Below are 24,134 nucleotides of genomic sequence, written 5' to 3'. Positions count from 1 at the left end.
GTGATAGTCAGAGGTGTGTCTAAGGTGTTATTACTGTCTCTCAGCAACAGTCATAACTTTATTCACAACTGTCAGAAAAATCTCATTTCTGAAAAGTACATTTTAAATTCTGGAAACACTCCTGAGAAAATAGGGTTGAAAAACAAAACCAGAATTCTCCAAATCTTTTTCAGAACTTTGAGTTTTTCTGGGTATTTAGACTTCTGAGAATTCTGAAAAACGGGAACATAGACTTTTTCAGAACTTTTTACTGATATGTTAGATTTTTGACGTGAATAATTATCATCCAAAAACTCAGAGTTCTGAAAAAAAGTCCAAATCACGAGGAAAATGAACTTTCGGAGAAGTGAAAATTCTAAATATGTATAAATCTGTCAAATTTCTGACATTTTTCTCCAAATGTTGCCTTTTTTTAAAATAATTTTCTCAGAATTTTGACGCTGATGGGCTGACAGCTGCTGCTGAGTCACCTGACCTCATTAAAGATTAACCTGCCGGCTGTCGGCCACTCAGCTGTCAGTGTATGGTGTGGGGTTGCCGTGGAAATGCTCAGGTGTGCTCAGGTGAGCTGATGGCGTCTGGCAGCTTCCTCCACCGTAGAGCTGCCGATGCTCAGGAGGCTCTGCAGAGAGCGCGCAGGAAGATCTCAGATCTACAGAACTATAGACCGTAAGATTTATATGAAGATATTAATGGATATGAGTTTTACTGTATATAAAATGTGTGTGTGTACGTATATATACATATATACGTACACACACACATTTTATTCTCATGTTACGTAACATGAGACGCACAGGAGGAAGAAATAATAATGCTTACATCTGAAACATACCTAATATATAACAGGCATGCTGGATAATCTGTCACGGTGTGGTACGGCTTAAACTGTGTGTGTGTGTGTGTGTGTGTGTGTGTGTGTGTGTGTGTGTGTGTGTGTGTGTGTGTGTGTGTGTGTGTGTGTGTGTGTGTGTGTGTGTGTGTGTGTGTGTGTGTGTGTGTGTGTGTGTGTGTGTGTGTGTGTGTGTGTGTCGCTCTCTCTCTCTCTCTCTCACTCTCTCACTCTCTCACTCTCTCACTCTCTCACTCTCTCACTCTCACTCTCACTCTCACTCTCTCACTCTCAGCACTGAGGTAACATCTCCATCATGGACGCCCAGTGCAGAGCTGAGGGACTCGCTTGTGGACATGTACACAGGTGAGAGAGAGAGAGCGAGAGAGAGCTGTTCAGTGTCATTGTGTGTGCACAGAGTGTCCAACAGGGGGCGCTGCAGCTCCACTAAAGACCAATGATATTCTGAGGGCTGGATTTAAATATCCTCAACAGATAAATTTTCCTGTCGTTTCTCCTCATAACTATAAGAGATATGTATGTATATATATATACACTGTGTATATATATATACACAGTGTATATATATATACACAGTGTATATATATATACACTGTGTATATATATATATATATATACACAGTGTATATATATATATATATATATACACTGTGTATATATACATATATGTATATACAGTGTGTATATATATATGTATACTCGCTCGATCACTCACTCACATACTCACTCGTACACGCAGACACACACACATTCCTGCACAGACACATGAATAGCAGCTACTTCAGTCTGATCAAACGGTCTGCAGCCCACCCTCATCTCACAATACTGTGTGTGTGTGTGTGTGTGTGTGTGTGTGTGTGTGTGTGTGTGTGTGTGTGTGTGTGTGTGTGTGTGTGTGTGTGTGTGTGTGTGTGTGTGTGTGTGTGTGTGTGTGTGTGTGTGTGTGTGTGTGTGTGTGTGTGTGTGTGTGTGTGTGTGTGTGTGTGTGTGTGTGTGTGTGTGTGGGACCACCCACTCTGCAGATTAAACAGTTCACACGAGCGTCTCCTCCCCATTCACTCTCATCCTTTGTCTTCTTCTGGCATTATATTAATCTACTGAGTGTGTGTGTGTGTGTGTGTGTGTGTGTGTGTGTGCTGCTCTTATGCAGCCGTCTGAATCAGGCTCCGGTTTACTGTGAGGTCTTCACAGTACCTTCACTGGTGTGAACCCAGGAATATAAAAATGAGTATTTCAGATATTCAGTGTGTTTTCGGGTCGGTCCAGTGACGGCGGCTAAAAACTGATTGAAACTCATTTCAATCATCATGCGCCTGTCCTGTGAGACACAGAGACACTGAGAGACCCTGAGAAACCGAGACTGAGAGACACTGAGAGACTGAAACTCTGAGACACTGAGACTGACTCTGAGACTCTGGGACTCTAAGACTCTGGGACTGACTCTGGGACTCTGAGACTCTGGGACTCTGAGACTCTGAGACTCTGGGACTCTGGGACTCTAAGACTCTGGGACTCTGAGACTCTGGGACTCTGAGACACTGGTACACTGGGACTCTGAATCTCTGGGACTCTGAGACTCTGGGACTCTGAGACTCTGGGACTGACTCTGAGACACTGAGACTCTGGTACTTGGAAACTCTGGGACTGACTCTGAGACTCTGGGACTCTGAGACTATGGGCTGACTCTGAGACACTGAGACTCTGGGACTCTGAGACTCCGGGACTGACTCTGAGACACTGAGACTCTGGGACTCTGAGACTCTGGGACTCTGAGACACTGATACACTCGGACTCTGAGACTCTGGGACTGACTCTGAGACACTGAGACTCTGGAAGTCTGATACTCTGGGACTGACTCTGAGACACTTGAGACTCTGGGACTCTGATACTCTGGGACTCTGATACTCTGAGACTCTGGGACTCTGAGACACTGAGACTCTGGGACTCTGATACTCTGAGACTCTGGGACTCTGGGACTCTGAGACTCTGAGACTCTGGGACTGACTCTGAGACTCTGAGACTATGGGACTGACTCTGAGACACTGAGACTCTGGGACTCTGAGACTCCGGGACTGACTCTGAGACACTGAGACTCTGGGACTCTGAGACTCTGGGACTCTGAGACACTGATACACTCGGACTCTGAGACTCTGGGACTGACTCTGAGACACTGAGACTCTGGAAGTCTGAGACACTGAGACTCTGGGACTCTGATACTCTGGGACTCTGAGACTCTGGGACTGACTCTGAGACTCTGAGACTCTTGGACTGACTCTGAGCCTCTGAGACTCTGAGAGACTGAGACTCTGGGACTCTGAGACTCTGAGACTCTGGGACTGACTCTGAGACTCTGAGACTCCGGGACTGACTATGGGACTCTGAGACTCTGGGACTCTGAGACACTGATACACTCGGACTCTGAGACTCTGGGACTCTGAGACTCTGGGACTCTGAGACTCTGGGACTCTGGGACTGACTCTGAGACTCTGTGACTCTGGGACTCTGAGACTCTGGGACTATGGGACTCTGGGACTCTGGGACTCTGGGACTCTGGGACTGACTCTGAGACTCTGGGACTATGGGACTCTGGGACTATGGGACTATGGGACTCTGGGACTCTGGGACTGACTCTGAGACTCTGGGACTCTGAGACTCTGGGACTGACTCTGAGACTCTGGGACTCTGAGACTCTGGGACTCTGGGACTCTGAGACTCTGAGACTCTGGGACTCTGGGACTGACTCTGAGACACTGGGACTGACTCTGGGACTCTGAGACTCTGGGACTCTGAGACTCTGGGACTCTGAGACACTGGTACACTGGGACTCTGAAACTCTGGGACTCTGAGACTCTGGGACTCTGAGACTCTGGGACTCTGAGACACTGGTACACTGGGACTCTGAGACTCTGGGACTCTGAGACTCTGGGACTGACTCTGAGACACTGAGACTCTGGGACTCTGAAACTCTGGGACTGACTCTGAGACACTGAGACTCTGGGACTCTGAGACTCTGGGACTCTGAGACACTGAGACTCGGGGACTCTGAGACACTGAGACTCTGGGACTCTGAAACTCTGGGACTGACTCTGAGACTCTGGGACTATGGGACTCTGAGGCTCTGAGGCTCTGGGACTCTGAGACTCTGGGACTCTGAGACTCTGAGACTCTGGGACTATGGGACTCTGGGACCCTGAGACTCTGGGACTGACTCTGAGACACTGAGACTCTGGGACTCTGAGACTCTGGGACTCTGGGACTCTGGGACTCGGGGTCTCTGGGACTGAGTCTCAGACACTGAGACTCTGGGACTGACTCTGAGACTCTGGGACTGAGACTCTGGGTCTCTGGGACTGAGTCTGAGACACTGAGACTCTGGGACACTGAGACTCTGGGACTCTGAGGTTCTGGGACTCTGAGACTCTGAGACTCTGGGACTCTGGGACTCTGAGGCTCTGGGACTCTGAGACTCTGGGACTCTGAGACTCTGGGACTCTGAGACTCTGGGACTATGGGACTCTGGGACTCTGAGACTCTGAGGCTCTGGGACTGACTCTGAGACTCTGGGACTCTGGGACTCTGGGTCTCTGGGACTGAGTCTGAGACACTGAGACTCTGGGACACTGAGACTCTGGGACTCTGGGACTGAGACTCTGAGACTCATGGACTCTGGTCTAACCATTACTAACAACTCAAATCTAAAAGATCTGTTTTTATATTTCAGTTCATTCTGAGAAATACTGAAGGAACGCAGAATCTGAAACTTTATTTAAAACTTAATCCATGAATAAATTACAAAAACATTCTGATTATTTAGTGAAATTACAAAAAGTGAGGAAAAGGCTGTGTGTGTGTGTGTGTGTGTGTGTGTGTGTGTGTGTGTGTGTGTGTGTGTGTGTGTGTGTGTGTGTGTGTGTGTGTGTGTGTGTGTGTGTGTGTGTGTGTGTGTGTGTGTGTGTGTGTGTGTGTGTGTGTGTGTGTGTGTGTGTGTGTGTGTGTGTGTGTGTGTGTGTGTGTGTGGATCAGAGCAGAATCTCTTTAATCAGGCAGCGCTGCATTAATATTCATGCAGTCAGCTGGACGGCCTCACTGATTTAAACACAGCTTAAAAAATTAATGGACTTTAGTTTGGACTGGTGGGGCGGGGGGGACCGGCTCGTTGGGCAGATCCTCGTCTTTGACGAGACTTCAAAGCGGGTGAGACATGAACGGTCATTTAGAAGGATTTAAGGCGTGATCACATCTGTAATTGTAATGAATAATAAGAGAGCCGCCGACTCAATTAGCTCTGAGTCCACAACCGTGGGGGGGGGGGTCTTTCAAAGACGAGGAGGTTCAATAAAGAACTCCTTCTGACACATCTGCACCAGAACCCTGCAGCAAACCCTGCAGCTCCAGAACCCTGCAGCTCCAGAACCCTGCAGCACCAGAACCCTGCAGCAAACCCTGCAGCTCCAGAACCCTGCAGCTCCAGAACCCTGCAGCTCCAGAACCCTGCAGCACCAGAACCCTGCAGCAAACCCTGCAGCTCCAGAACCCTGCAGCTCCAGAACCCTGCAGCACCAGAACCCTGCATCACCAGAACCCTACAGCAAACCCTGCAGCTCCAGAACCCTGCAGCTCCAGAACCATGCAGCACCAGAACCCTGCAGCACCAGAACCCTGCAGCACCAGAACCCTGCAGCTCCAGAACCCTGCAGCACCAGAACCCTGCAGCAAACCCTGCAGCTCCAGAACCCTGCAGCTCCAGAACCATGCAGCACCAGAACCCTGCAGCACCAGAACCCTGCAGCTCCAGAACCCTGCAGTACCAGAACCCTGCAGCTCCAGAACCCTGCAGCTCCAGAACCCTGCAGCACCAGAACCATGCAGCTCCAGAACCCTGCAGCACCAGAACCCTGCAGTACCAGAACCCTGCAGCACCAGAACCCTGCAGCACCAGAACCCTGCAGCTCCAGAACCATGCAGCACCAGAACCCTGCAGCACCAGAACCCTGCCGCACCAGAACCCTGCAGCTCCAGAACCCTGCAGCACCAGAACCCTGCAGCAAACCCTGCAGCTCCAGAACCCTGCAGCTCCAGAACCATGCAGCACCAGAACCCTGCAGCACCAGAACCCTGTAGCTACAGAGCCCCTCAGAACCAGAACCCAAACCTGTGTTACAGGCCCGCAACAAATCCAGATGAATCTCCGATATATTCCTCCAATCACAAAACCCAAACTGCAACACACACACACACACACACACACACACACACACACGGACACACACACACACACACACACACACACACGGACACACACACACACACACACGTCTGTCTGAGTGTTTTCTTATTTTCCTTTGACTTAACGAGCGTTTAAGTGACTTCTGTCTGATTCAGTTACACCTGCTCTGATTGTTTCCTTAACGAGGCCTTAACGAGGCCTTAACGAGGCCTTAACGAGGCCTAGCAAGGTATAAGAGGTGTTTGCTCTGCTGATGAGCTGCAAGTGTTTTAAATCTCGCCGTGACAACAGGATTACTGCTCGCTAATGATGAACTGATAATTAATAAAGACAGAGGTAATGTCCCTGTTGCTGCACAGCGCCTTCTTTAATGATTTAATTACTGATTGATTTCTATTTAGTATTTAAACACAGTGTAACGTGCAAAGAAACCCCTCTCTGCGTTTGGCACACAGGAAATGAAACAGTAAGCTGATTTTTGCTTCTTCTTCTATTGGCTTTGATTCAGTCGATGCCTTTATTTTTTTCTTAGTTAATCCTGAAGTAAACGAGGAGCTGCGACAGCGTCTGCCCTCACCTGCAACCCAGCATCCCAGCATCACCACCCAGCATCCCAGCATCACCACCCAGCATCCCAGCATCACCACCCAGCATCCCAGCATCACCACCCAGCATCCCAGCATCACCACCCAGCATCCCAGCATCACCAGCACCTCAACCCAGTACCCCTGCATCTCAACCCAGTACCCCTGCATCTCAACCCAGTACCCCTGCATCTCAACCCAGTACCCCTGCATCTCAACCCAGCATCCCAGCACCTCAACCCAGTACCCCAGCATCTCAACCCAGTACCCCAGCATCTCAACCCAGCACCCCAGCATCTCAACCCAGCATCCCAGCATCTCAACCCAGCATCCCAGCAACCCTGACTGGCCTAAAGGTAAGATCCCTCCTTCCTTAGTGCCTACTTGTCGCAGGTTAGCAGTTGAAGGCGAGACAGAACAGGTGAGTTTTTGGCAGATCGGACGTGACTAGACTGATGAGATCCAGAGGGGGGAGGGGGAGGGGGGGCAGCAGCAGGGAAGATCATGATCAGGAACAGATAGAGCTGGGTTTCATCTACTTCACAGTGAAACCGGAGGTGGTGGTGACGGAGGATCTGTGCAGTGGGAGGGTGTAAAATGATGAAGAGAATAGGATCAAGTGTAGAGCCCTGCGGGACGCCATAGTTGACAGAGGCTGAGGGGATATTTGGTTGTTGATGGAGGTGAATTGATGTCTGTCGGAGAGTTGTGATTTGAACCCGGAGAGGTGGCGGTGCCGGTAATGCCAATAGAAGAATGGAGGCGGGTGATGAGGATGGAGTGGTTGATGGTGTGGAAGGTGGTGGATAAAGATGATAAGGTCCAGGAGGATGAGGACTGAGAGGGAACCAGAGTCAGCAGAGAGGAGACTGTCGTTGGTGACATTGAGGAGATTGGTTTCAATGGTGTTTAGAGTGCAGGAACCAGACTGAAATGGTTCCTGAAGATTATTGCAGTCCAGGTGGATTTTGAGTTGGTAGGCAACAGCTCCAAGATTTTTGATAGGATGGGAGGCTGGAGATGGACTGGTAGTAATTGAGGGGGTTGGGGTTGGGTCTAGGTTGTTTTAGTTCTGGGTGAGAGCAGTGAGTTTCAGAGCAGGAGACGAGGCCAGTGGACAGGGAGGAGTTTATGTTGGTGATCAGGCCTTCACAAGGGGGAGGGGATGGGGTCCAGGATGGAGGTTAATGTTTCATGCCAGTAACTATGTCAAGTTTGGTGGTTAGGGTGAAGGATGTAAAGGTGATGGAAGGAGGAGGGGTGTCAGGTTCAGGATAAGGGTCAGCTTTACAGACTACCTGTCCAACTGTTTTACTGACCTGTCTGTCTGTCTGTCTGTCTGTCTGTCGGTCTGTGTATCTTCAGCTCCTTCCTGCTGCCCCCCTTCACCCCTCTCCCTCAGGAGGTCTGTCTCTCCCATCTCACCCCTTTCTCTCAGGAGGTCTGTCTCTCCTGTCTCACTCCTTTCTCTTAGGAGGCCTGTCTCTCCTGTCTCCCCCCTTTCCCTCAGAAGGTCTCTCTCTCCTGTCTCACCCCTTTCTTTCAGGAGGTCTGTCTCTCCTGTCTCCCCCCTTTCCCTCAGGAGGTCTGTCTCTCCAGGGGGAGAGATGGATGTCTCCCCCATTAGAGGCCCTTCTCCTCGGGCAGAGATACGAGGAGACGGGAGTCCATCCCTCCAGAGACACCTGATGAGCCCCGAGGACAGGTGAGGATACATTTAGCTGAGGCTCTGATCCAAAGCCGTGTACAGTAAGTGCCCATTCCCTCAGAGGGTCAGACTCAGGACTACAGGAGCAGGGTCAGCTCTTCAGGTCAGCACTTCAGGTCAGCTCTTCAGGTCAGCTCTTCAGGTCAGCCTTCAGGTCAGCTCTTCAGGTCAGCTCTTCAGGTCAGCACTTCAGGTCAGCTCTTCAGGTCAGCTCTTCAGGTCAGCTCTTCAGGTCAGCTCTTCAGGTCAGCACTTCAGGTCAGCTCTTCAGGTCAGTTCTTCAGGTCAGCTCTTCAGGTCAGCACTTCAGGTCAGCTCTTCAGGTCAGCTCTTCAGGTCAGCTCTTCAGGTCAGCTCTTCAGGTCAGCCCTTCAGGTCAGCTCTTCAGGTCAGCTCTTCAGGTCAGCTCTTCACGTCAGCCCTTCAGGTCAGCTCTCAGGTCAGCTCTCAGGTCAGCTCTTCAGGTCAGCTCTCAGGTCAGCTCTCAGGTCAGCTCTTCAGGTCAGCCCTTCAGGTCAGCCCTTCAGGTCAGCTCTTCAGGTCAGCTCTTCAGGTCAGCTCTTCAGGTCAGCCCTTCAGGTCAGCTCTTCAGGTCAGCTCTTCAGGTCAGCTCTTCACGTCAGCCCTTCAGGTCAGCTCTCAGGTCAGCTCTCAGGTCAGCTCTTCAAGTCAGCTCTTCAGGTCAGCTCTTCAGGTCAGCTCTTCAGGTCAGCCCTTCAGGTCAGCTCTCAGGTCAGCTCTTCAGGTCAGCTCTTCAGGTCAGCTCTTAAGGTCAGCTCTTCAGGTCAGCCCTTCAGGTCAGCTCTTCAGGTCAGCTCTTCAGGTCAGCTCTTAAGGTCAGCTCCTTCAGGTCAGTCTTAAAGGTCAGCTCTTCAGGTCAGCTCTTCAGGTCAGCTCTTCAGGTCAGCCCTTCAGGTCAGATCTTAAAGGTCAGCTCTTCAGGTCAGCTCTTCAGGTCAGCTCTTTAGGGCCTCTTAGGCAGCTTTTAGGTCACCTTCAGGCAGCTCTTCAGGTCTTTTAAAGCAGCCCTTTAGGCATTCAGGTCCTCTTCAGGTCGCCCTTTAGGTGTTCTAAAGGGCACTCTTTAGGTCACCCTTCAGGTCGCTCTTTTTGGGCACCCTTGGTAGTTCTTGGGCACCTTCAGGTCAGCCTTTAGGTCCCCCGGTAGTTGGGTGCCTTCAGGGGGGGGCTTTTGGGGGTGGGTCTTCAGGGCAGTTAGGTGTTTCGGTCAGTTTTTTAAGGGTACCCCAGGCAGTATTTAAAAGGGAGTTTAGGATTTTTAGGTATTTAGGTAGTTGGGGATTTAGGTAGTTAGGAGGTTGGTTTTTAAAGGTAAATTTTAAAAATTAAGGGATTTTAGGTAGGTTGGGTTTTAGGTTTTTAGGTCCCCTTAGTAGTTTAGGGGAGTTTATTTTTTTTGTTTTTGTTGTTTTAAAGGTATTTAGTCATTTTTTCAGGTATTTTTTCAGGGCACCCCTTGGTGTTTTTAAGGTCAGCTTTATGTTTTAAATTATTTTAGGTAGTCATAGGTGGTTTAGGTAAAAACCCCTTATCACTCTTTGGTCTTCTTAAAGGCACCTTCGTCACTCTTCGGTGGACCTTCAAGGAGTTCAGCTCTTCGGTTCAGCCCTTCAGGTCAGGGGGAGGGCAGCCTTCATTCTTTTCTTGGGGTCACCTTAGGGTTTACTCTTAGTACAGCCTTCATCCCTTCATCAGCCCTTAAAAACAGTCTTCAGGGAGGAAAATTCTTAGGGAAATTTTTCAGGCCCTTTTAGGGCGGGGTTTCAGGTCAAAAGGTCACTCTTTTAGGGATTTTCTTGGGGCATTTAGTCACCCAGGTAGTTCTTTAGGGCATCTCAGGGCCCTTAGTCATTTTTAAAAGGGCATTTTTCATCAACTTTAGGGCACTCTCAGTCACTCTTCAGTCAATTCTTAAGTCATCTTAGTCACTCTTTTTCCTTTTTAGGTCAGTTTTTTCAGCACTTTCCAGGCAGTCTCGGCAGTTTTTTCAGTCACTCTTCAGTCACTCTTCAGGGATTTTCAGGGCCGCTTTCAGGTCATTTTTGGTTTATTCTTGGCAGCTCTTCAGGGCATTTTTCAGGTACCTTAGGCACTCTTAGGTCCAGTTCTTTTTAAAAGGGCAGTTTTTAAAAGGGCAGCTTAGGGCAGCCCTTCGGGCAGCTCTTCAGGTAGTCAGTTCTTAAAGGTCAGCCTTTTAGTCACTCTTCGTAGGGCAGCTCTTCAGTAATCACTCTTCAGGTAGGTCACACTTCAGGGCACTCTTTAGTAGGTCAGGGTTCGAGGTCACTCTTTAGGTCGCTCTTTTAGGTGTCAGCTCTTAGGAATCACTCTTCAGGGAGGTCAGCACTTCAGGGCAGCTCTTCAGGTAGGCACCCCCTTTAGGTCACCTTTAGGGGGGTCTTCTTAAAATCACTCTTCAGGGCACCTTCAGCACTCTTTTAGGAGGTCAGTTCTTTAAAGGGCGCTCTCGGGAGGGCAGTTTTTTTAAAGGGCACTCTTCAGGTCACTCTTTAGAGGTCAGCCTTTAGGGCAGCTCTCAGGTCACCCTTCAAAGGGGCATTCAAAGGGCACCTTTACGTCAGCCCTTTAGGGCACTCTCAGTAGGGGAGCTCTCGGCAGCCTTCAGTAGGTCATTCTTAAAGGGACTCTTTAGGTCAGCTCTTCGGCACTTTCAGGTCGCCCTTGGTTCAGCTCTCGGTCACTTTTCGGGTCAGCTCTTCAGGTCAGCTTTCAGAGGTCTTTTTCTTAAAGGGTCAGCTCTTCGGGTCATTTTTAAAGCAGTTTTTAAAAGGGTCCTCTTCGGCAGCTCTTCAGGAGGTCGGTTCTTAAAAAAGTCATCTTCGGGTCATTCTTAAAAAGGCAGCTCTTCAGGTCATTCAAAAGTCAGTCCCTTTAAAGGCGCTCTTCGGTCACTTTTCAGCTTTTTCTTAAAGTCACTCTTCAGTGGGTTCAAAAAGGGTCAGCTCTTCGGGCCCGCTCATTTCCAGGGAGATAGAACCAGGACCTCCTCTTCCCCTCTCCCCCTCTACCCCTTTTCCCACTGATAAAAAGGGGTAAAATTTAAAAAAGAAAAAGAAAATTTTAAAAATAAAAATCTCCTGATTTGATTCGATGTCTTCAGGCCTCCTTCGGGAATTTAAAAGTTTACCCTCATTAAACACTTTTTTTGCTTTTCATCAATCGGGTGGTTGTGTGTGTGTGTGGTGGTTTGTGTGTTGTGGGTGGGGTGGGGTGTTTTGTGTGGTGTTGTGTGTGTTGTGTGGGGGGTTTTGTGGTGTGGTGGTTGTGTGTGGGGTTGTGTTTTTTGTGTGTGTGTGTTGTTGGGGAAACTGATTATAGGGGAATTTACAGTGTGTTTTATTACCGCCTTATTCTGCCTGACCTTTAACGAAAATAGAGAATTTTCAGCGGCGCTTATTAAAAAGCTTCATCCCCTCTGGAAAAGTGAGGTAAAACACCTGACCTACAACACCGACACAACCATACACACCACTCTTTTTTCTTACCGCGCGAATTCCCCTTCAGTCCTGGTCTGATCAGCAAGAATTTTTATTAAACCGTTTATTAAGAACAGTTCATGTATTCACCATTTTAACAAATGAATCCAACCGCCCAGGGCAGTTCTTTTTTTTTACTCTGTGACTTGTACTCTAATTTAAACCATTGACTCCCAGCTCTCATCAGAAGGGGTTTTTGGGCCAATCCCCGCACGGTCATCCAATTATCGAGACAAAAAATCTTTCCCCTGAAGGGCCACACTCTGAGGACGCAACAGAGGTAAAAAACACCAAAACCGGGACAAATCACCCCCGTATATACAATACACCGAAACCCACCAGAGGGGGAAAAAAACACCACTGTACAAATACACACTGTTCATCAAAACACCTGAGAGACATCTGTTTACGGGTTTTTGTACAAATACACATTGTGTATATATATATATATAAAAATACAAATACACATTGTATATATATATACAAATACACACTGTACACTCACACTGTGCTTCAGCTGCAGGAGGAGCTGGTCCAGAAGGAGAAGGATCTGCAGAGGAGGGAGCTGGAGGAAGAGCTGAGAGAGGAAAGAAGGGAGGAAGCGTGGGGAACCAGCAGGTGATTGGGGGGGGGTTTTTCCCGTTTACCCCCTCAGATCGGGGCCCCAAAAACGACTTTTTCAAAATTTGAAAAAAAAATTTTTATTCACCTGTTTTAATACCAAAACACACACCACACTTGCCAAAACACACAAAACCCTAAAATTTAAAAATCATTTAAAGGGGGGACGGTTTTAAAGAGGCAGCTGTTGGTTTAACAAACAGTGTTTTGGGGGTTTTAAACAGCGACAAAAACCCACCAAACCCCTGTTGATCTAACGGGGTTTTGGGGTGTGGGGTTTTGTGGTGTGTGTGTTTTGTGTGTGTTGTGTGGTGTGTGGGGTGTGTTGTGTGTGTGTGGGGGTGTGTGTGTGTGTGTGTGTGGGTTTTGTGTGTGTGTTGTTGTGGTGTGTGTGTTTTTTGTGTGTAATTCCCCCTTAGGATTATCAGAACAGGAGGATTTGCTTTAGTTCCCTGTGTGGGTTTTTGCAAAAATAAAAATTTGTTCCCTGAAACCCTAACCTTTGTGGTTTTTGGGGTTTTAAATTTAAAAAAACATTCGAAAATATTGACATAATAATTTTTCCCCAAAAAATATATCCCCAGTTTTTACATGTGATATGATCATCATAATTTTCAAAATTAAAAATTAAAAGTAAACAACAAAACCACACTCACAAATTAAAAAGTAAGGGGGGGGGTTTGGTTTTTAAACAAAGTAACTTTTATTATAAAAAATTTTTTTTAAAATATTTTTAAAATATAATGTGGGGATATAAATTTTTAAATATAAAATAATGTGGTTTTGGGGGATATATTTAAAAATATATTTTTTAAAACATTATTTATTTTTTATATATTATTTAATTTTTTATTTTTTTAAAAATAAAGGGGGGGATAATTTTTTAATAATAATTTTATTTTTTTTTTTTAAAATAAATATTTTAAAATGGGGGTGTATAAATGGATATAAAAATATTAGGTATAAAAATTTTTAAAATTAAAAAATAAAATTTTTTTGTTTTTATATAATTTTAAAATATATAGAAAAAAATAATTTTTAAAAAATAATAATAACACATTAAAAATTAAAAATAATTTTTATAAAATATAAATAATGTGTTTATATTTTTTATAAAAATTTATTTTATAAACCTTAAATATATAATTAAATATTTTAAAAAATAAAAATAATTTTCTTTTTATATATTAATTTTTATATTATATATATATATAATGTGTATTTTTTAAAAAAATCACAAAATCTTCCAAAAAACAAAAAAATGCTTTTTTACCAAAAAACCGGAAAAAAGGCTCTATTCCCCCACTTTTTCCCTAACTGGCCAAATTAAAAAACCCTCTTTTTTTCTTTGAGAAAAAAAACAAAACAAACTTTCCCCCAACTAAAATAACAAAAAAAAAAACCCAAAAAAAAACAAAAAAAAAAAACAAAAAACACAACTTAATTAAATTCCCCCAAGGGGTTTTTAAAAAATTTTTTCACCTTTTTTTCCCCAAACCCCACCCTTTTATTAATAAAGGGGTCAAAAAATTTTAAACGGAACCTTTTCCAATTTTAAAAATAAATAAAAAGGAAAATAAAAATAAAAGGGGACCCAAAATTTAAACACTTAGTTTAAAATCTCCTTTTATTTTTCCCGGAAAACCTTCCTTTTTATTTTAAACCAAAAAAAAAATTTTGGGGAAAAAAAATGGGGTTTTTAACAAAAAACTTTCAAAACCGGGTTTTTTTTTAAAGAAAAAAATTCAATTTTTTAAAAAATTCCCATGTTTAAAAAAGAGGTTTTTAAAAAATAATAAGGGTTTTTAAAACCAACCCCAAAAAAAAAAAAACCTTTTTTTTGGGTGGGAACAAAAAATTTTAAAAAGGGGGGTTTTTTTTTAAAAAAACCAAAACCAAAAAACCCTTTCCAAAAAAAAAAAGGGTTTTTTTTTTTCCTTTCCCTTTTTTTTTAGGAAAAAAATTTTTGAAAAAATGGAGAATAATTTCCCCAACCTAATTTCCCCCCCCTCCATTTCCCCCCCCCCCACTTAAGAAAAAACCCCGGGTAAAAAAAAAAAAACCTCTTCCCCCCCCCTCTGAGCCCCCCAAAATACTTTGGGGCCCCAAAAAAAAAAATCCCCATTTAAACCCAAAGGGATTTTGGGGGGCCCCCCCAACCCGACTTTTAAAGGGAGGAATTTTTAAAAAATGGGGAGAAACCAAAGGGGCCTCCCCCCTTTGGTCCCCGGTTGGGTTTTGGGGGGTGGGGGTGAAAAAGGTTGTTTGTGTGTTTTTTTTGGTGTTTGGGGGTTTTAGGGTGTTGGGGTTTTGTGTTTTGTTTGTTTTTGGGGTTGGGGTGTGTGTGTTGTGTGGGGTGGGGGTGTGTTGGGGGGTGTGAGGGGGGGGGTGGTTTTGGTGAGGGGGAGTGTGAGTGGGGGGATGTGATGTGAGTGTGTGTGGGGTGTGAGTGTAGGGGAGTGTGTGAGGGGGGTGTGTGTGTTTGGGGGGGGGAGAATTTGGCCTGTATTACCGTGCAAACGGCATAAGGGGGTGTTTTAAAGAGTTTTTCATGGTTAAGGGGTGAAATGGTTTTTTAAAGACTAACGCTGCTTTACTTCCCTCCCTTTTTCCTGTCTATTTTACTGCTGATGTTTAGGGGTCATCAGTAGTAAGTCCCCACTTAAAGATCCTCTCCTGCTGAAGTTCAGGGTAAATCAGTTTTGGAAAATCCTCTACTTTAAAAGTCCCTCCTGCGGGTGTTTCAGGGGTTATCAGTATGTAGAGTCACATTTTAAAAAGGGCCTCCCTTCCGAAAAATTTAAGGGATATCATATGTTAACTCTACTTAAAAAGTCCTCTTTCCCGCTGATTTTTAGGGGTAATCAGTAGTAGTGCCTCTACTTTAAAGAGTCCTCTCCTGCGATTTCAGGGGGATAAACAGTAGGGGGGGGTCTCTTCTTTAAGATCCCCCTCCTGCGTGTTTTAGGGGTTAAAAAAAAACTTTTTGTAGAGTCTCTACTTTAAAAAGGGGTCCCCCTCCTGCTGATGTTCAGGGGGAAATTTATGTAGAGTCCCCCTACTTTAAAGAGTCCTCTCCCTGAAGTTTTAGGGGTAAATCGGATGGAGGGTCTCTACTTTAAAGGTCCTCCCCTGCAAAGTTCGTGTATTCATAGTTAAAATCCTACCCTTTTTAAAAGTCCTCTCCCCGCTGATGGGTTTAGGTTTTAAATTAGTATGAGAGTCTCTACTTTAAAGGTCCTCTCCTGCGGTGGTTTATGGAAATCATAGGGAATCTCTACTTTAAAAGCCCCCTCCTGCTGATGTTTCAGGTGTATATCAGTTTTTTGGGCCACTTTAAAAAAGTCCTCCCTCTGGGTGTTTAGGGGATATCAGAAAGGAGAAACTCTACTTTTAAAAAGTCCTCTCCTGCCCGATGTTTTTGGTGGTATTTTCAGTATTGTTGCCTCTACTTTTTAAAAAGCCCTCCTGCTTAAAGTTCGGTGTAAAACATAGGAGTGCCCTACTTTTAAAAGTCCCCCCTCCGCTGATGGGAGGGGTAATCATTTTGTACGTCTCAAATTAAAAAATCCTCCCTGCTGATGTTCAGGGGTATACAGTATGAAGTCCCTACTTTTAAAAAATCCCCCGCTGAGTTCAGGGTTTTAACAGTATTTTTTGTCCCTACTTTTAAAAAAAACCTCTCCTCTGATGTTCCCGGGGTAATATCAGTAGGAAAAGTCCCACTTTAAAGAGTCCCTCCGGGTGATGGGTTTAGGGGTAAAACAGTATTATGCCCCCTACTTTAAAAATCCTCCCTGCGGGGGGTTCAGTGTATATCAGTTGTAAACGGCTCTACTTTAAAAAAGTCCCTCCTGCGGGTGTTCCGGGGTATATCATAGGTTTAAAAATCTCTACTTTTAAAGAGTCCCCTCCTGCTTAGTTCAGGTTATATCAGTATGTGGGCCTACTTTAAAGAGGCCTCTCCGGGGGATGTTCAGGTGGATACAGTAAGTAGAGTCCCCCTCTTTAAAGAGTCCCCCTGCTGATTTTAGGGGGATATCAGTAAGTATTGGCCCCCCACCTTTTAAAAAGTCCTCCTTTCCCGCAGATGTTTCCATGGGGGTATACATATGTAGATCTCTACTTTAAAGAGTCCTCTCCTGCTGATGGGTTTAAATTTTATATCAGTAAAGAGTGCCCCTACTTTAAAGAGTCCTCCCCCGGGTGATGTTCCGGTGTAACCGGATGTAGCCCTACTTTTAAAAAGTCCTCTCCTGCTGAGGTTTAGGGTTAAACAGTATTACGTTTCTAATTTTAAAAAGTCCTCTCCTGCTGAGGGCAGGGTAAAATCCTAAGTAGAGGCTCTACTTTTAAAAATCCCTCCCCCCGGGTGTTTTCAAGTGTATATCAGAAGTAGATTCTACTTTAAAGAGGGCCTCTCCTGCTGATGTTCAGGGGAAAACAGTTATGGGCTCTACTTTTAAAAAGTCCTCTCCTGCGATGTTTTAGGTGTTTTATCAGTAGGGAGAGTCTCTACTTAAAGAGTCCCCCCTCCGGGTGATGCAAGGGGTAAATCCCGTATGTAGAGTCCCCACTTTAAAGAGTCCTCTCGCCAGTTTTAGGGTTTTCAAAGTAGTGCCTCTAAATTTAAAGAGGTTTCCCCCCCTTTCTGAGTTCAGGGGTATACCCTAAGGGGAAATCCCCTACTTTAAAGAACCCTTCCTGCTGATGGTTTTAGGGTTAAACATATGTAAACGTCTCTACTTTTAAAAAAGGCCTCTCCTGCCCGGGGGTTTAGGTGTATATCGTATGAGATTTTCACTTTAAAAAAGTCCTTTTTCCTGCTGAGGGTTTAGGTGTCTCCCACTTTTAAAAAGTCCCCCTCCTGCTGAAAGTTCAGGTGGATATCAAAATGTTTGTGGCTCACTTTAAAGAGCCCTCCCTGGCCCAGTTCAGGTGTATATCAATGGGAGTGTCTCCCACTTTTAAAAATCCCCCTCCTGCTGATTTCAGGTGTAAACCCTAGGGAGATCCCCTACTTAAAAGTCCTCTCCGCTGATGTTTTAGGTGTTATAGTAAGTAATCCACCTTTTAAAAATCCCCTCCTGCTGAGGGGCCCGGTGTTTTAAACAGTATGTAGGTCCCCACCCTTTTAAAAAGTTTCCCCTCCTGCTGATGGGGGAGGGGGGAATCAGGAAGTAGTTCCCACTTTTAAAAAGTCCCTCCTCTGATTTAGTGTATATCATATGTGGCCCCCTACTTTAAAAAAGTCCTCCCTGCTGATGTTCAGTTTAATCAGTTTAGTGGCCCTCACTTTAAAAAATCCCCCTGCGAAGGGTTTAGGTTTTATCATAGTAGTGTCTCTACTTTTTAAAAAGCCCCCCTTGGGTGTGTTCAGGGGGTATATCAGTATGTAGTGCCTCTAAATTTTAAAAAGGCCTCTCCTGCTGATTTCAGGGGAGATCATAAAGTAGATCCCCTACTTTTTAAAATTCCCCCCCCTGCTGAAGTTCATTGAATCATATGGATTCTTTTACTTTTTTTGAGTCCCTCCTGCTGATTTCAGGGGTATACAGTATGGAAAAGTTGGGTCTACTTTTAAAAGGTCCTCGCCTGCTGATTTTCAGGTTTATTTTCAGTAGTAGAGTTCACTTTTTAAAAAAGTCCCTCCTCCCGCGATGTTCAGGGGTGTATCAGATGAAATGTCCTACGTTAAAGAGTCCCCTTTCCCGCCCATGTTCAGGGGGGATAACGTATGTAGAGTCCTACTTTTAAAAAGTTTCCCCCCTGCTGAAAGTTCAAGTGTATACAGGAGGGAGAGTCTCTCTTTAAAAAATCCTCTCCTGCCCGATGTTCAGGGTTTTCAGTAAATTGTCTCAAATTTTAAAAAATCCTCCCCTGCGAAAGTTTCAGGGTTTTATCCCTATGTTAAATCTCTAAATTTTTAAAAAGTCCTCTTCCCCGCATGTTCAAGTGTAAATCAGGATTTAAAATCTCTACTTTAAAAAGTCCTCTCCTGCTGATGTTCGGTGTAATCAGTATGTAGTGCCCCCTAAATTTTAAAAAATCCTCTCCTGCTGATGTCGGGGTATATCGTAGGATTCCTACTTTTAAAAAGTCCCCTCCTGCGGGTGTTTAGGTGTAAAACATTTTTAGCGTCCACTTTTTAAAAAGTCCTCTCCGCTGATGTTCAGGGGTTTTATCAGTATGTAAACCTCCTACTTTTTAAAAAGTCCCCTCCGGGTGAGGGGCAGGTGTATATCATATTTAAAAGTCCCCCACTTTTAAAAAGCCCCCTCCCCGCTGATTCAAAATGTATATCAAATATGTAAGTCTCTACTTTAAAGAAACCTCTCCCGCCCATGTTCAGGGTTATATCATAAAGTAGAGTCCCCTAAATTTTTAAAGATCCCCCTGCTGAAAGGGTTTAGGTGTCCCCTACTTTTAAAAAGTCCTCTCCTGCTGATTTTAGGGGTAATCAGTAGTAATGGGCCTACTTTAAAAATCCCTCCTGCTGATGTTCAGGTGGTTTTCAGGTTTTATGTCTCAAATTTTAAAAAGTCCTCCTCCTGCCCGATGTTCAAAGGGGTTTTATCGTATGTAGATTTTTCCCAACTTTAAAGGTCCTCCCTGCTGAGTTTCCCGGGATATCAAAAAAATTTAAAAGTTAAAATCTCACCTTTAAAGAGTCCTTCCTGCGATTTTTAAAATGTATTTTTCCAAAAATGTAGGGCTCTCCTGTTTAAAAAAAGTCCTCTCCTGGGTGATGTTTGGGGTATATCTTTATGTAGTTTCCCCCACTTTAAAAAAAGTCCCTCCCCCTGCGATGGTTTTAGGTGTGTATCAGTATGTATGTCTCTAAAATTTTAAAAAAATTCCCTCCTTTCTGAGGGGCAGGTTTATACAGTATGGAGGGGCCCCCTACTTTAAAGAGTCCTTTTCCTGGCCCCGTGGTTCCCGGTGTAGATCATATTTGAGTCCTTTTACCCTTTTAAAAAGGCCTCTCCTGCTGAAGGTTTTAGGGGTAAACAGTATTAAATGTCCCCTTCTTTAAAGGAGTCCCCCTCCGTGGAGGTTTAGGGTTTTATCAGTTTTGTTTGTGTCTCCCCCTTTAAAAAAGCCTCGCCTGCTGATGTTCAGGGGTTTATCAGTATGGGAGGCCTACTTTTTAAAAAGGGCCCCCTGCGGGTGTTCAGGTGTTTTATCAGTATGTATGGCTCACTTTTAAAAGTCCTCTCCCCGCTGATGTTCCGGGGTATAAACCCTTTTGTAAGTCTCTACTTTAAAAAAGGCCCCCTCCCCTGCTGAGGTTTCAGGGGTAAACAGTAGTAGAGGCTCTACTTTAAAGAGTCCCCCCCCTGCGGGTGTTCAGGGGTATATCAAAATGTAGAGTCTCAAAATTTAAGAGTTTTCTCCTGCTGATTTCAGGTGTTTTACATATTAGAATCTCCCACTTTTTTAAAAGTCCCTCCTGCTGAAGTTCCCGGGGGTAATCAGTATGAGAGTCCCTACTTTAAAAAAGTCCCTCCGGGTGATTTTTCCGGGGGTATATCATAAATTTGTTCTCTACTTAAAGAGTCCCCTCCGGGTGAAAAATTTTTGGGGTTTTAAAAGGATGTAGAGTCTCTACTTTAAAAAAAAGTGTCCTCCCCCCTGGTTGGAAAAAATCAGGGTGTTAATATCAGTATGTGAGGTCTTTTACTTAAAAAGTCCTCTCCCCGCTGTGTTCAAAGGGGGATATCAGTAGGGGAAGTCCTAACTTTAAAGAGTCCTCCCGCTGAAAGGTTTAGGTGTTTTACCCGATGAAACGTCTCTACCCTTTTAAAAAGTCCCCCTCCGCCGATGTTCAGGTGTATAACATAAGTACTTTTCTACTTTAAAGATCCTCCCCCTGCTGATGTTTAGGTTTTGGATCGGATGTAGCGTCCTACTTAAAGATCCTCTCCTGCTGATGTTCAGGGGTTACATTGTAACTCTCTACTTTAAAGAGGCCTCTCCTGAAAATGTTCAGGTGGGGTACAGAAGTAGAGTCCTACCTTTTAAAAATCCCCCTCCGCTGATGTTCAGGGGGGGGGATCATATGTAGCTCTCCCACTTTAAAAAAGCCTTTTCCTGTGAGGGTTCAGGTGGGGGACAGTATGTAAGTCCCCTACTTTAAAGAGTCCCCCTTTCCCGCTGATGTTTTAGGTGTATATCCCGTATTTTAGCGTCTCTACTTTAAAGAAATCCTTCCTGCTGAGTTTTAGGGTTGAAACAGTAAGGGGAAGCGGGGAGGAATGCGGAAAGTGTGGGGGACAGAGGAAGTTTGATGGCTTGGGTAAGCCCGGGGGTTTTTGGGAACTTTATTGGAGGCCGGGTCTTTTCAAAACCTTTCTGTTTCCCCGCCGAGCGCCCCCCTCGGGCCCCCTTATTACAACCAAAAAAAAGTTATTAAAAAGTTTTAAAAAAGAACAGCAGCCGCTCAATGAAAGGAGTCTCAGAGGAGCAGCTGGTTACCTGATGCTCCTCTTCTTCCTCCATCATGGCCGCCATCACAGCCTGTTCTCAGTGATAGAGTGAGGAGGCCTTCAGGGACCGTGGGTCATATTACTGCCCGGCTGCAGAGCTTTAATACATACAGTTATTAATCCAGCAGTAACAACAGGAACACAACGGCACTGAAAACCCGTCAGATCTGAGGGTCAGCTAACACAGTATCAGAGGAGCACAGGAAGTGTTCCACTCCTCTGTGGAGCGTCCACTCCTCTGTAGTGCTGCTACTTCCTGGTTTTGAGTTGTTTAGTGTTCTGTTACTGAGTTCTCTCTGAGCTGGTCTCTGGTTCCGAAGGTCATCAGTAGAGCTACTGTCTTTAAATTTAGATTTTTTTCTTCAAAGTTTAAGATTTCTGACTTTCTGAAAATCTCAGAATTCCGACTTTTTTAACAGAAATTTCTCAGCATTTTTACTTAAATTCTCAAAATGTTTCACTTTTATCAAAGAAAATATCACAAAATACTGAAATTTTTCTCAATATTCTGGATTTGTTTCTGAAAACCGACTGTTCTGACTTCTGACATAGTTATTCTAACATGTGCTTCAGTCTGCATTCCGGCTCATATGTTCTGGTTCTTCTCGTAGCTCCTCACAGCAGAGCATCTCCGCCACAGGACTCTACATTGATATTAAACATGTCCTCAGATCAGATTTTACTGTCTCATGTCCTCCTGCAGTTCCTACCAGAGGATGCTGAAAAATCATTCCCTAAGAGGAGCTGAGGATCATCTCTGATAAACTCTGTGCTGCTAAACAGGACGAGACATCAGGGTTTGGACAGGAAAAACTGGGACATCAGGGTTTGGACAGGAAGAGCTGGGACTTCAGGGTTTGGACAGGAAAAACTGGGACTTCAGGGTTTGGACAGGAAGAGCTGGGACTTCAGGGTTTGGACAGGAAGAGCTGGGACTTCAGGGTTTGGACAGGAAGAGCTGGGACTTCAGGGTTTGGACAGGAAGAGCTGGGACTTCAGGGTTTGGACAGGAAGAGCTGGGACTTCAGGGTTTGGACAGGAAGATAATATACCTGACGACCCAACAACATGGAGAGACATCTCCTTACTCCCTACCATCTATAAAGTTTTTTTGAAGTGCAGCCTGAATCGCATCCTGCCATGGTTTTGCGAAATGAACATCTTGTCGGGAAAACTAAAAACCTATATTAACCGCCAAGGCATGAACGAGCATGAGTTTTGCCTGAAAACAGCAATAGATGATTTTAAGCATGAATCCACCAAGCTTTATGCAGTCTTTCTGGACTTCCGTGATGCATTCGGTTCACTGCCCCATAGCGTTATGATTAAGGCCCTATACGAAATTAATCCACCCGAACCCTATATCAACATTATTACGGACATCTACAGAAACTCCTTCTTCCAGGTGATCTGTGGACACCAACTGACTAACCCAATACAACTAAAAACCGGCATTAAGACAGGCTGCCCATGGAGCGCGGTAAACTGTATTCTAGCCCTCAACCAGTGGCTCAAGTGGCTATGCCTCTGCTCTCCCCCGCACATCAGATCACCAAACCCTGTCCAGACCTATGCAGACGATGTCCAGGTATCATCTAGGGATGAGAAGGTGGTGAAAACCATGCTCTCCCACACGGACAAATTCCTGCGGTGGTCTGGACTAGAGGTGTGCTGTGTTGTAGGAGAGGCGCAGCGGAGGCAACAGGTGGTACCAGGCCAAGAAAGACAAGCCACCCTCCTTCTCCATCATGGGCGATGAGATTAAAGTGTGTGCGCGCCACGAAACCTACTGTTACCTTGGACACCGCTTCAACATCGCGGTGAATGGGAAGAGCAAGTACACAAACTGAGTAGTGAATACTGCACACGGCTGGAGCTGGTCGACTTATCCCCCCTCCCTGTTGCAATGAAACTACAGGCCATAAGAGAGATTGCTCTCTCCAAGAAACAGCATCTCTTTGCAAACATACATATTCCCCAATGCGTCTTAAATGAGCTGAATAACAAGACTGTAGGCATGGTAAGACGCTGGGAGGGACTCAACACGCACTCAACAAGAGACGTCCTGTTTCACAGGGCCAGAGGTGGAGGGCTGGGTGTCCCTCACTAAGAGTGGGTGTATGTTGCCGCCAGAGAGAGCAACTTAAAGATGCTTAATAATGACGACTCAGCCGTACTTGAGCTAGCCCGAGCCTCACTTCTGCTACCCTTGAGGAAACGCAAAGTCCCTCCATCTACATCGGATGATGCCAGCCTCTTGGGTTCAAGAAAAAACCCACTGGAAAGCTGGACACCAACACACCAGGCTTTGGCGTGCGCTCGGACTGGCTGGACCTGAACGACCTCTGCAACCGATCAAACATACAGCTGCGCTGGAGGAACTCCTCAGGAGAGTCGGTGGAAGCTACGCCATCATCACGGATCCAACCATCACAGCTCAGGCACCCATCTCAATCGGCGACAACAGGGCTACGCCTACAGGGACAACTGGCCTGCCTGCCCTGCGCTGACCATAGCGTATCACACAGTTCTGAAAAACACAGCCCTACATGATGACATCCAGAAATTCACATTAAAGCTCGTCTCCAAGTATTTCCAACAAAGTCCAACCTAGCAATATGGTTCCCATCCTCACATGAGCCGTTCTGTCTGCAACACTACAGCCGACAGAAGGAAACGATCGCGCACACCCTCAATGGTTGCGCTGCATACGAAGGACTGTGCGCGCCACGATCCTATTGTTGCATCGTCCGTGAAGGAGCTCCGCGACAATGCCAACTTCACTGCAATCCATCACAATGAAAAGATAAAAACACACCGGTTCTCCCCCCACACCAGCAACGGGCTACAAGAGGAACGGCCATAAATAACTTACCAAATACACCTGGCACGGTCATGACTAATGCACACAACACAAGTGTTAACAGAAATGGGTTGCTCTTTCCATGCTTACATGCTAACCCTCAAAACCTTTAAAATACCAGCGTTGGTACACTGTGTGTAAGAACTCTGGATACTCTTGTACACTTATTGCCCTCACTGAGGGTGTGTGTGTGTGTGTGTGTGTCTGCAGCAGCAGCTAGTACCTTTATCCTTAATGTACAGGGGACTGAGCTGTTTGGCTCTTTGCCAAA

General features: G+C 45.4%; 1 protein-coding gene across 1 annotated transcript; it reads left to right on the top strand.

The window, feature by feature from the left end:
- The first annotated feature begins 38 nt into the window (after nucleotides 1–38).
- LOC134862661 (mucin-2-like) lies at nucleotides 39–22,850 on the top strand. Its single transcript, XM_063880674.1, has 8 exons — nucleotides 39–669; nucleotides 1,128–1,198; nucleotides 6,613–7,020; nucleotides 8,030–8,369; nucleotides 12,068–12,170; nucleotides 12,408–12,508; nucleotides 22,549–22,588; nucleotides 22,683–22,850. Exons 1-8 carry the CDS (start codon nucleotides 524–526, stop codon nucleotides 22,848–22,850), a joined length of 1,377 nt encoding a protein of 458 aa, XP_063736744.1. The 5' UTR covers nucleotides 39–523.
- Nucleotides 22,851–24,134: the final 1,284 nt, after the last annotated feature.

Source organism: Eleginops maclovinus, chromosome 4 (assembly GCF_036324505.1).
Source record: "Eleginops maclovinus isolate JMC-PN-2008 ecotype Puerto Natales chromosome 4, JC_Emac_rtc_rv5, whole genome shotgun sequence".
In the NCBI taxonomy this organism is placed as follows: domain Eukaryota; kingdom Metazoa; phylum Chordata; class Actinopteri; order Perciformes; family Eleginopidae; genus Eleginops; species Eleginops maclovinus.
The sequence above is the reverse complement of the archived record's forward strand: the minus strand, read 5'-3'. Positions and strand labels throughout refer to the sequence as shown.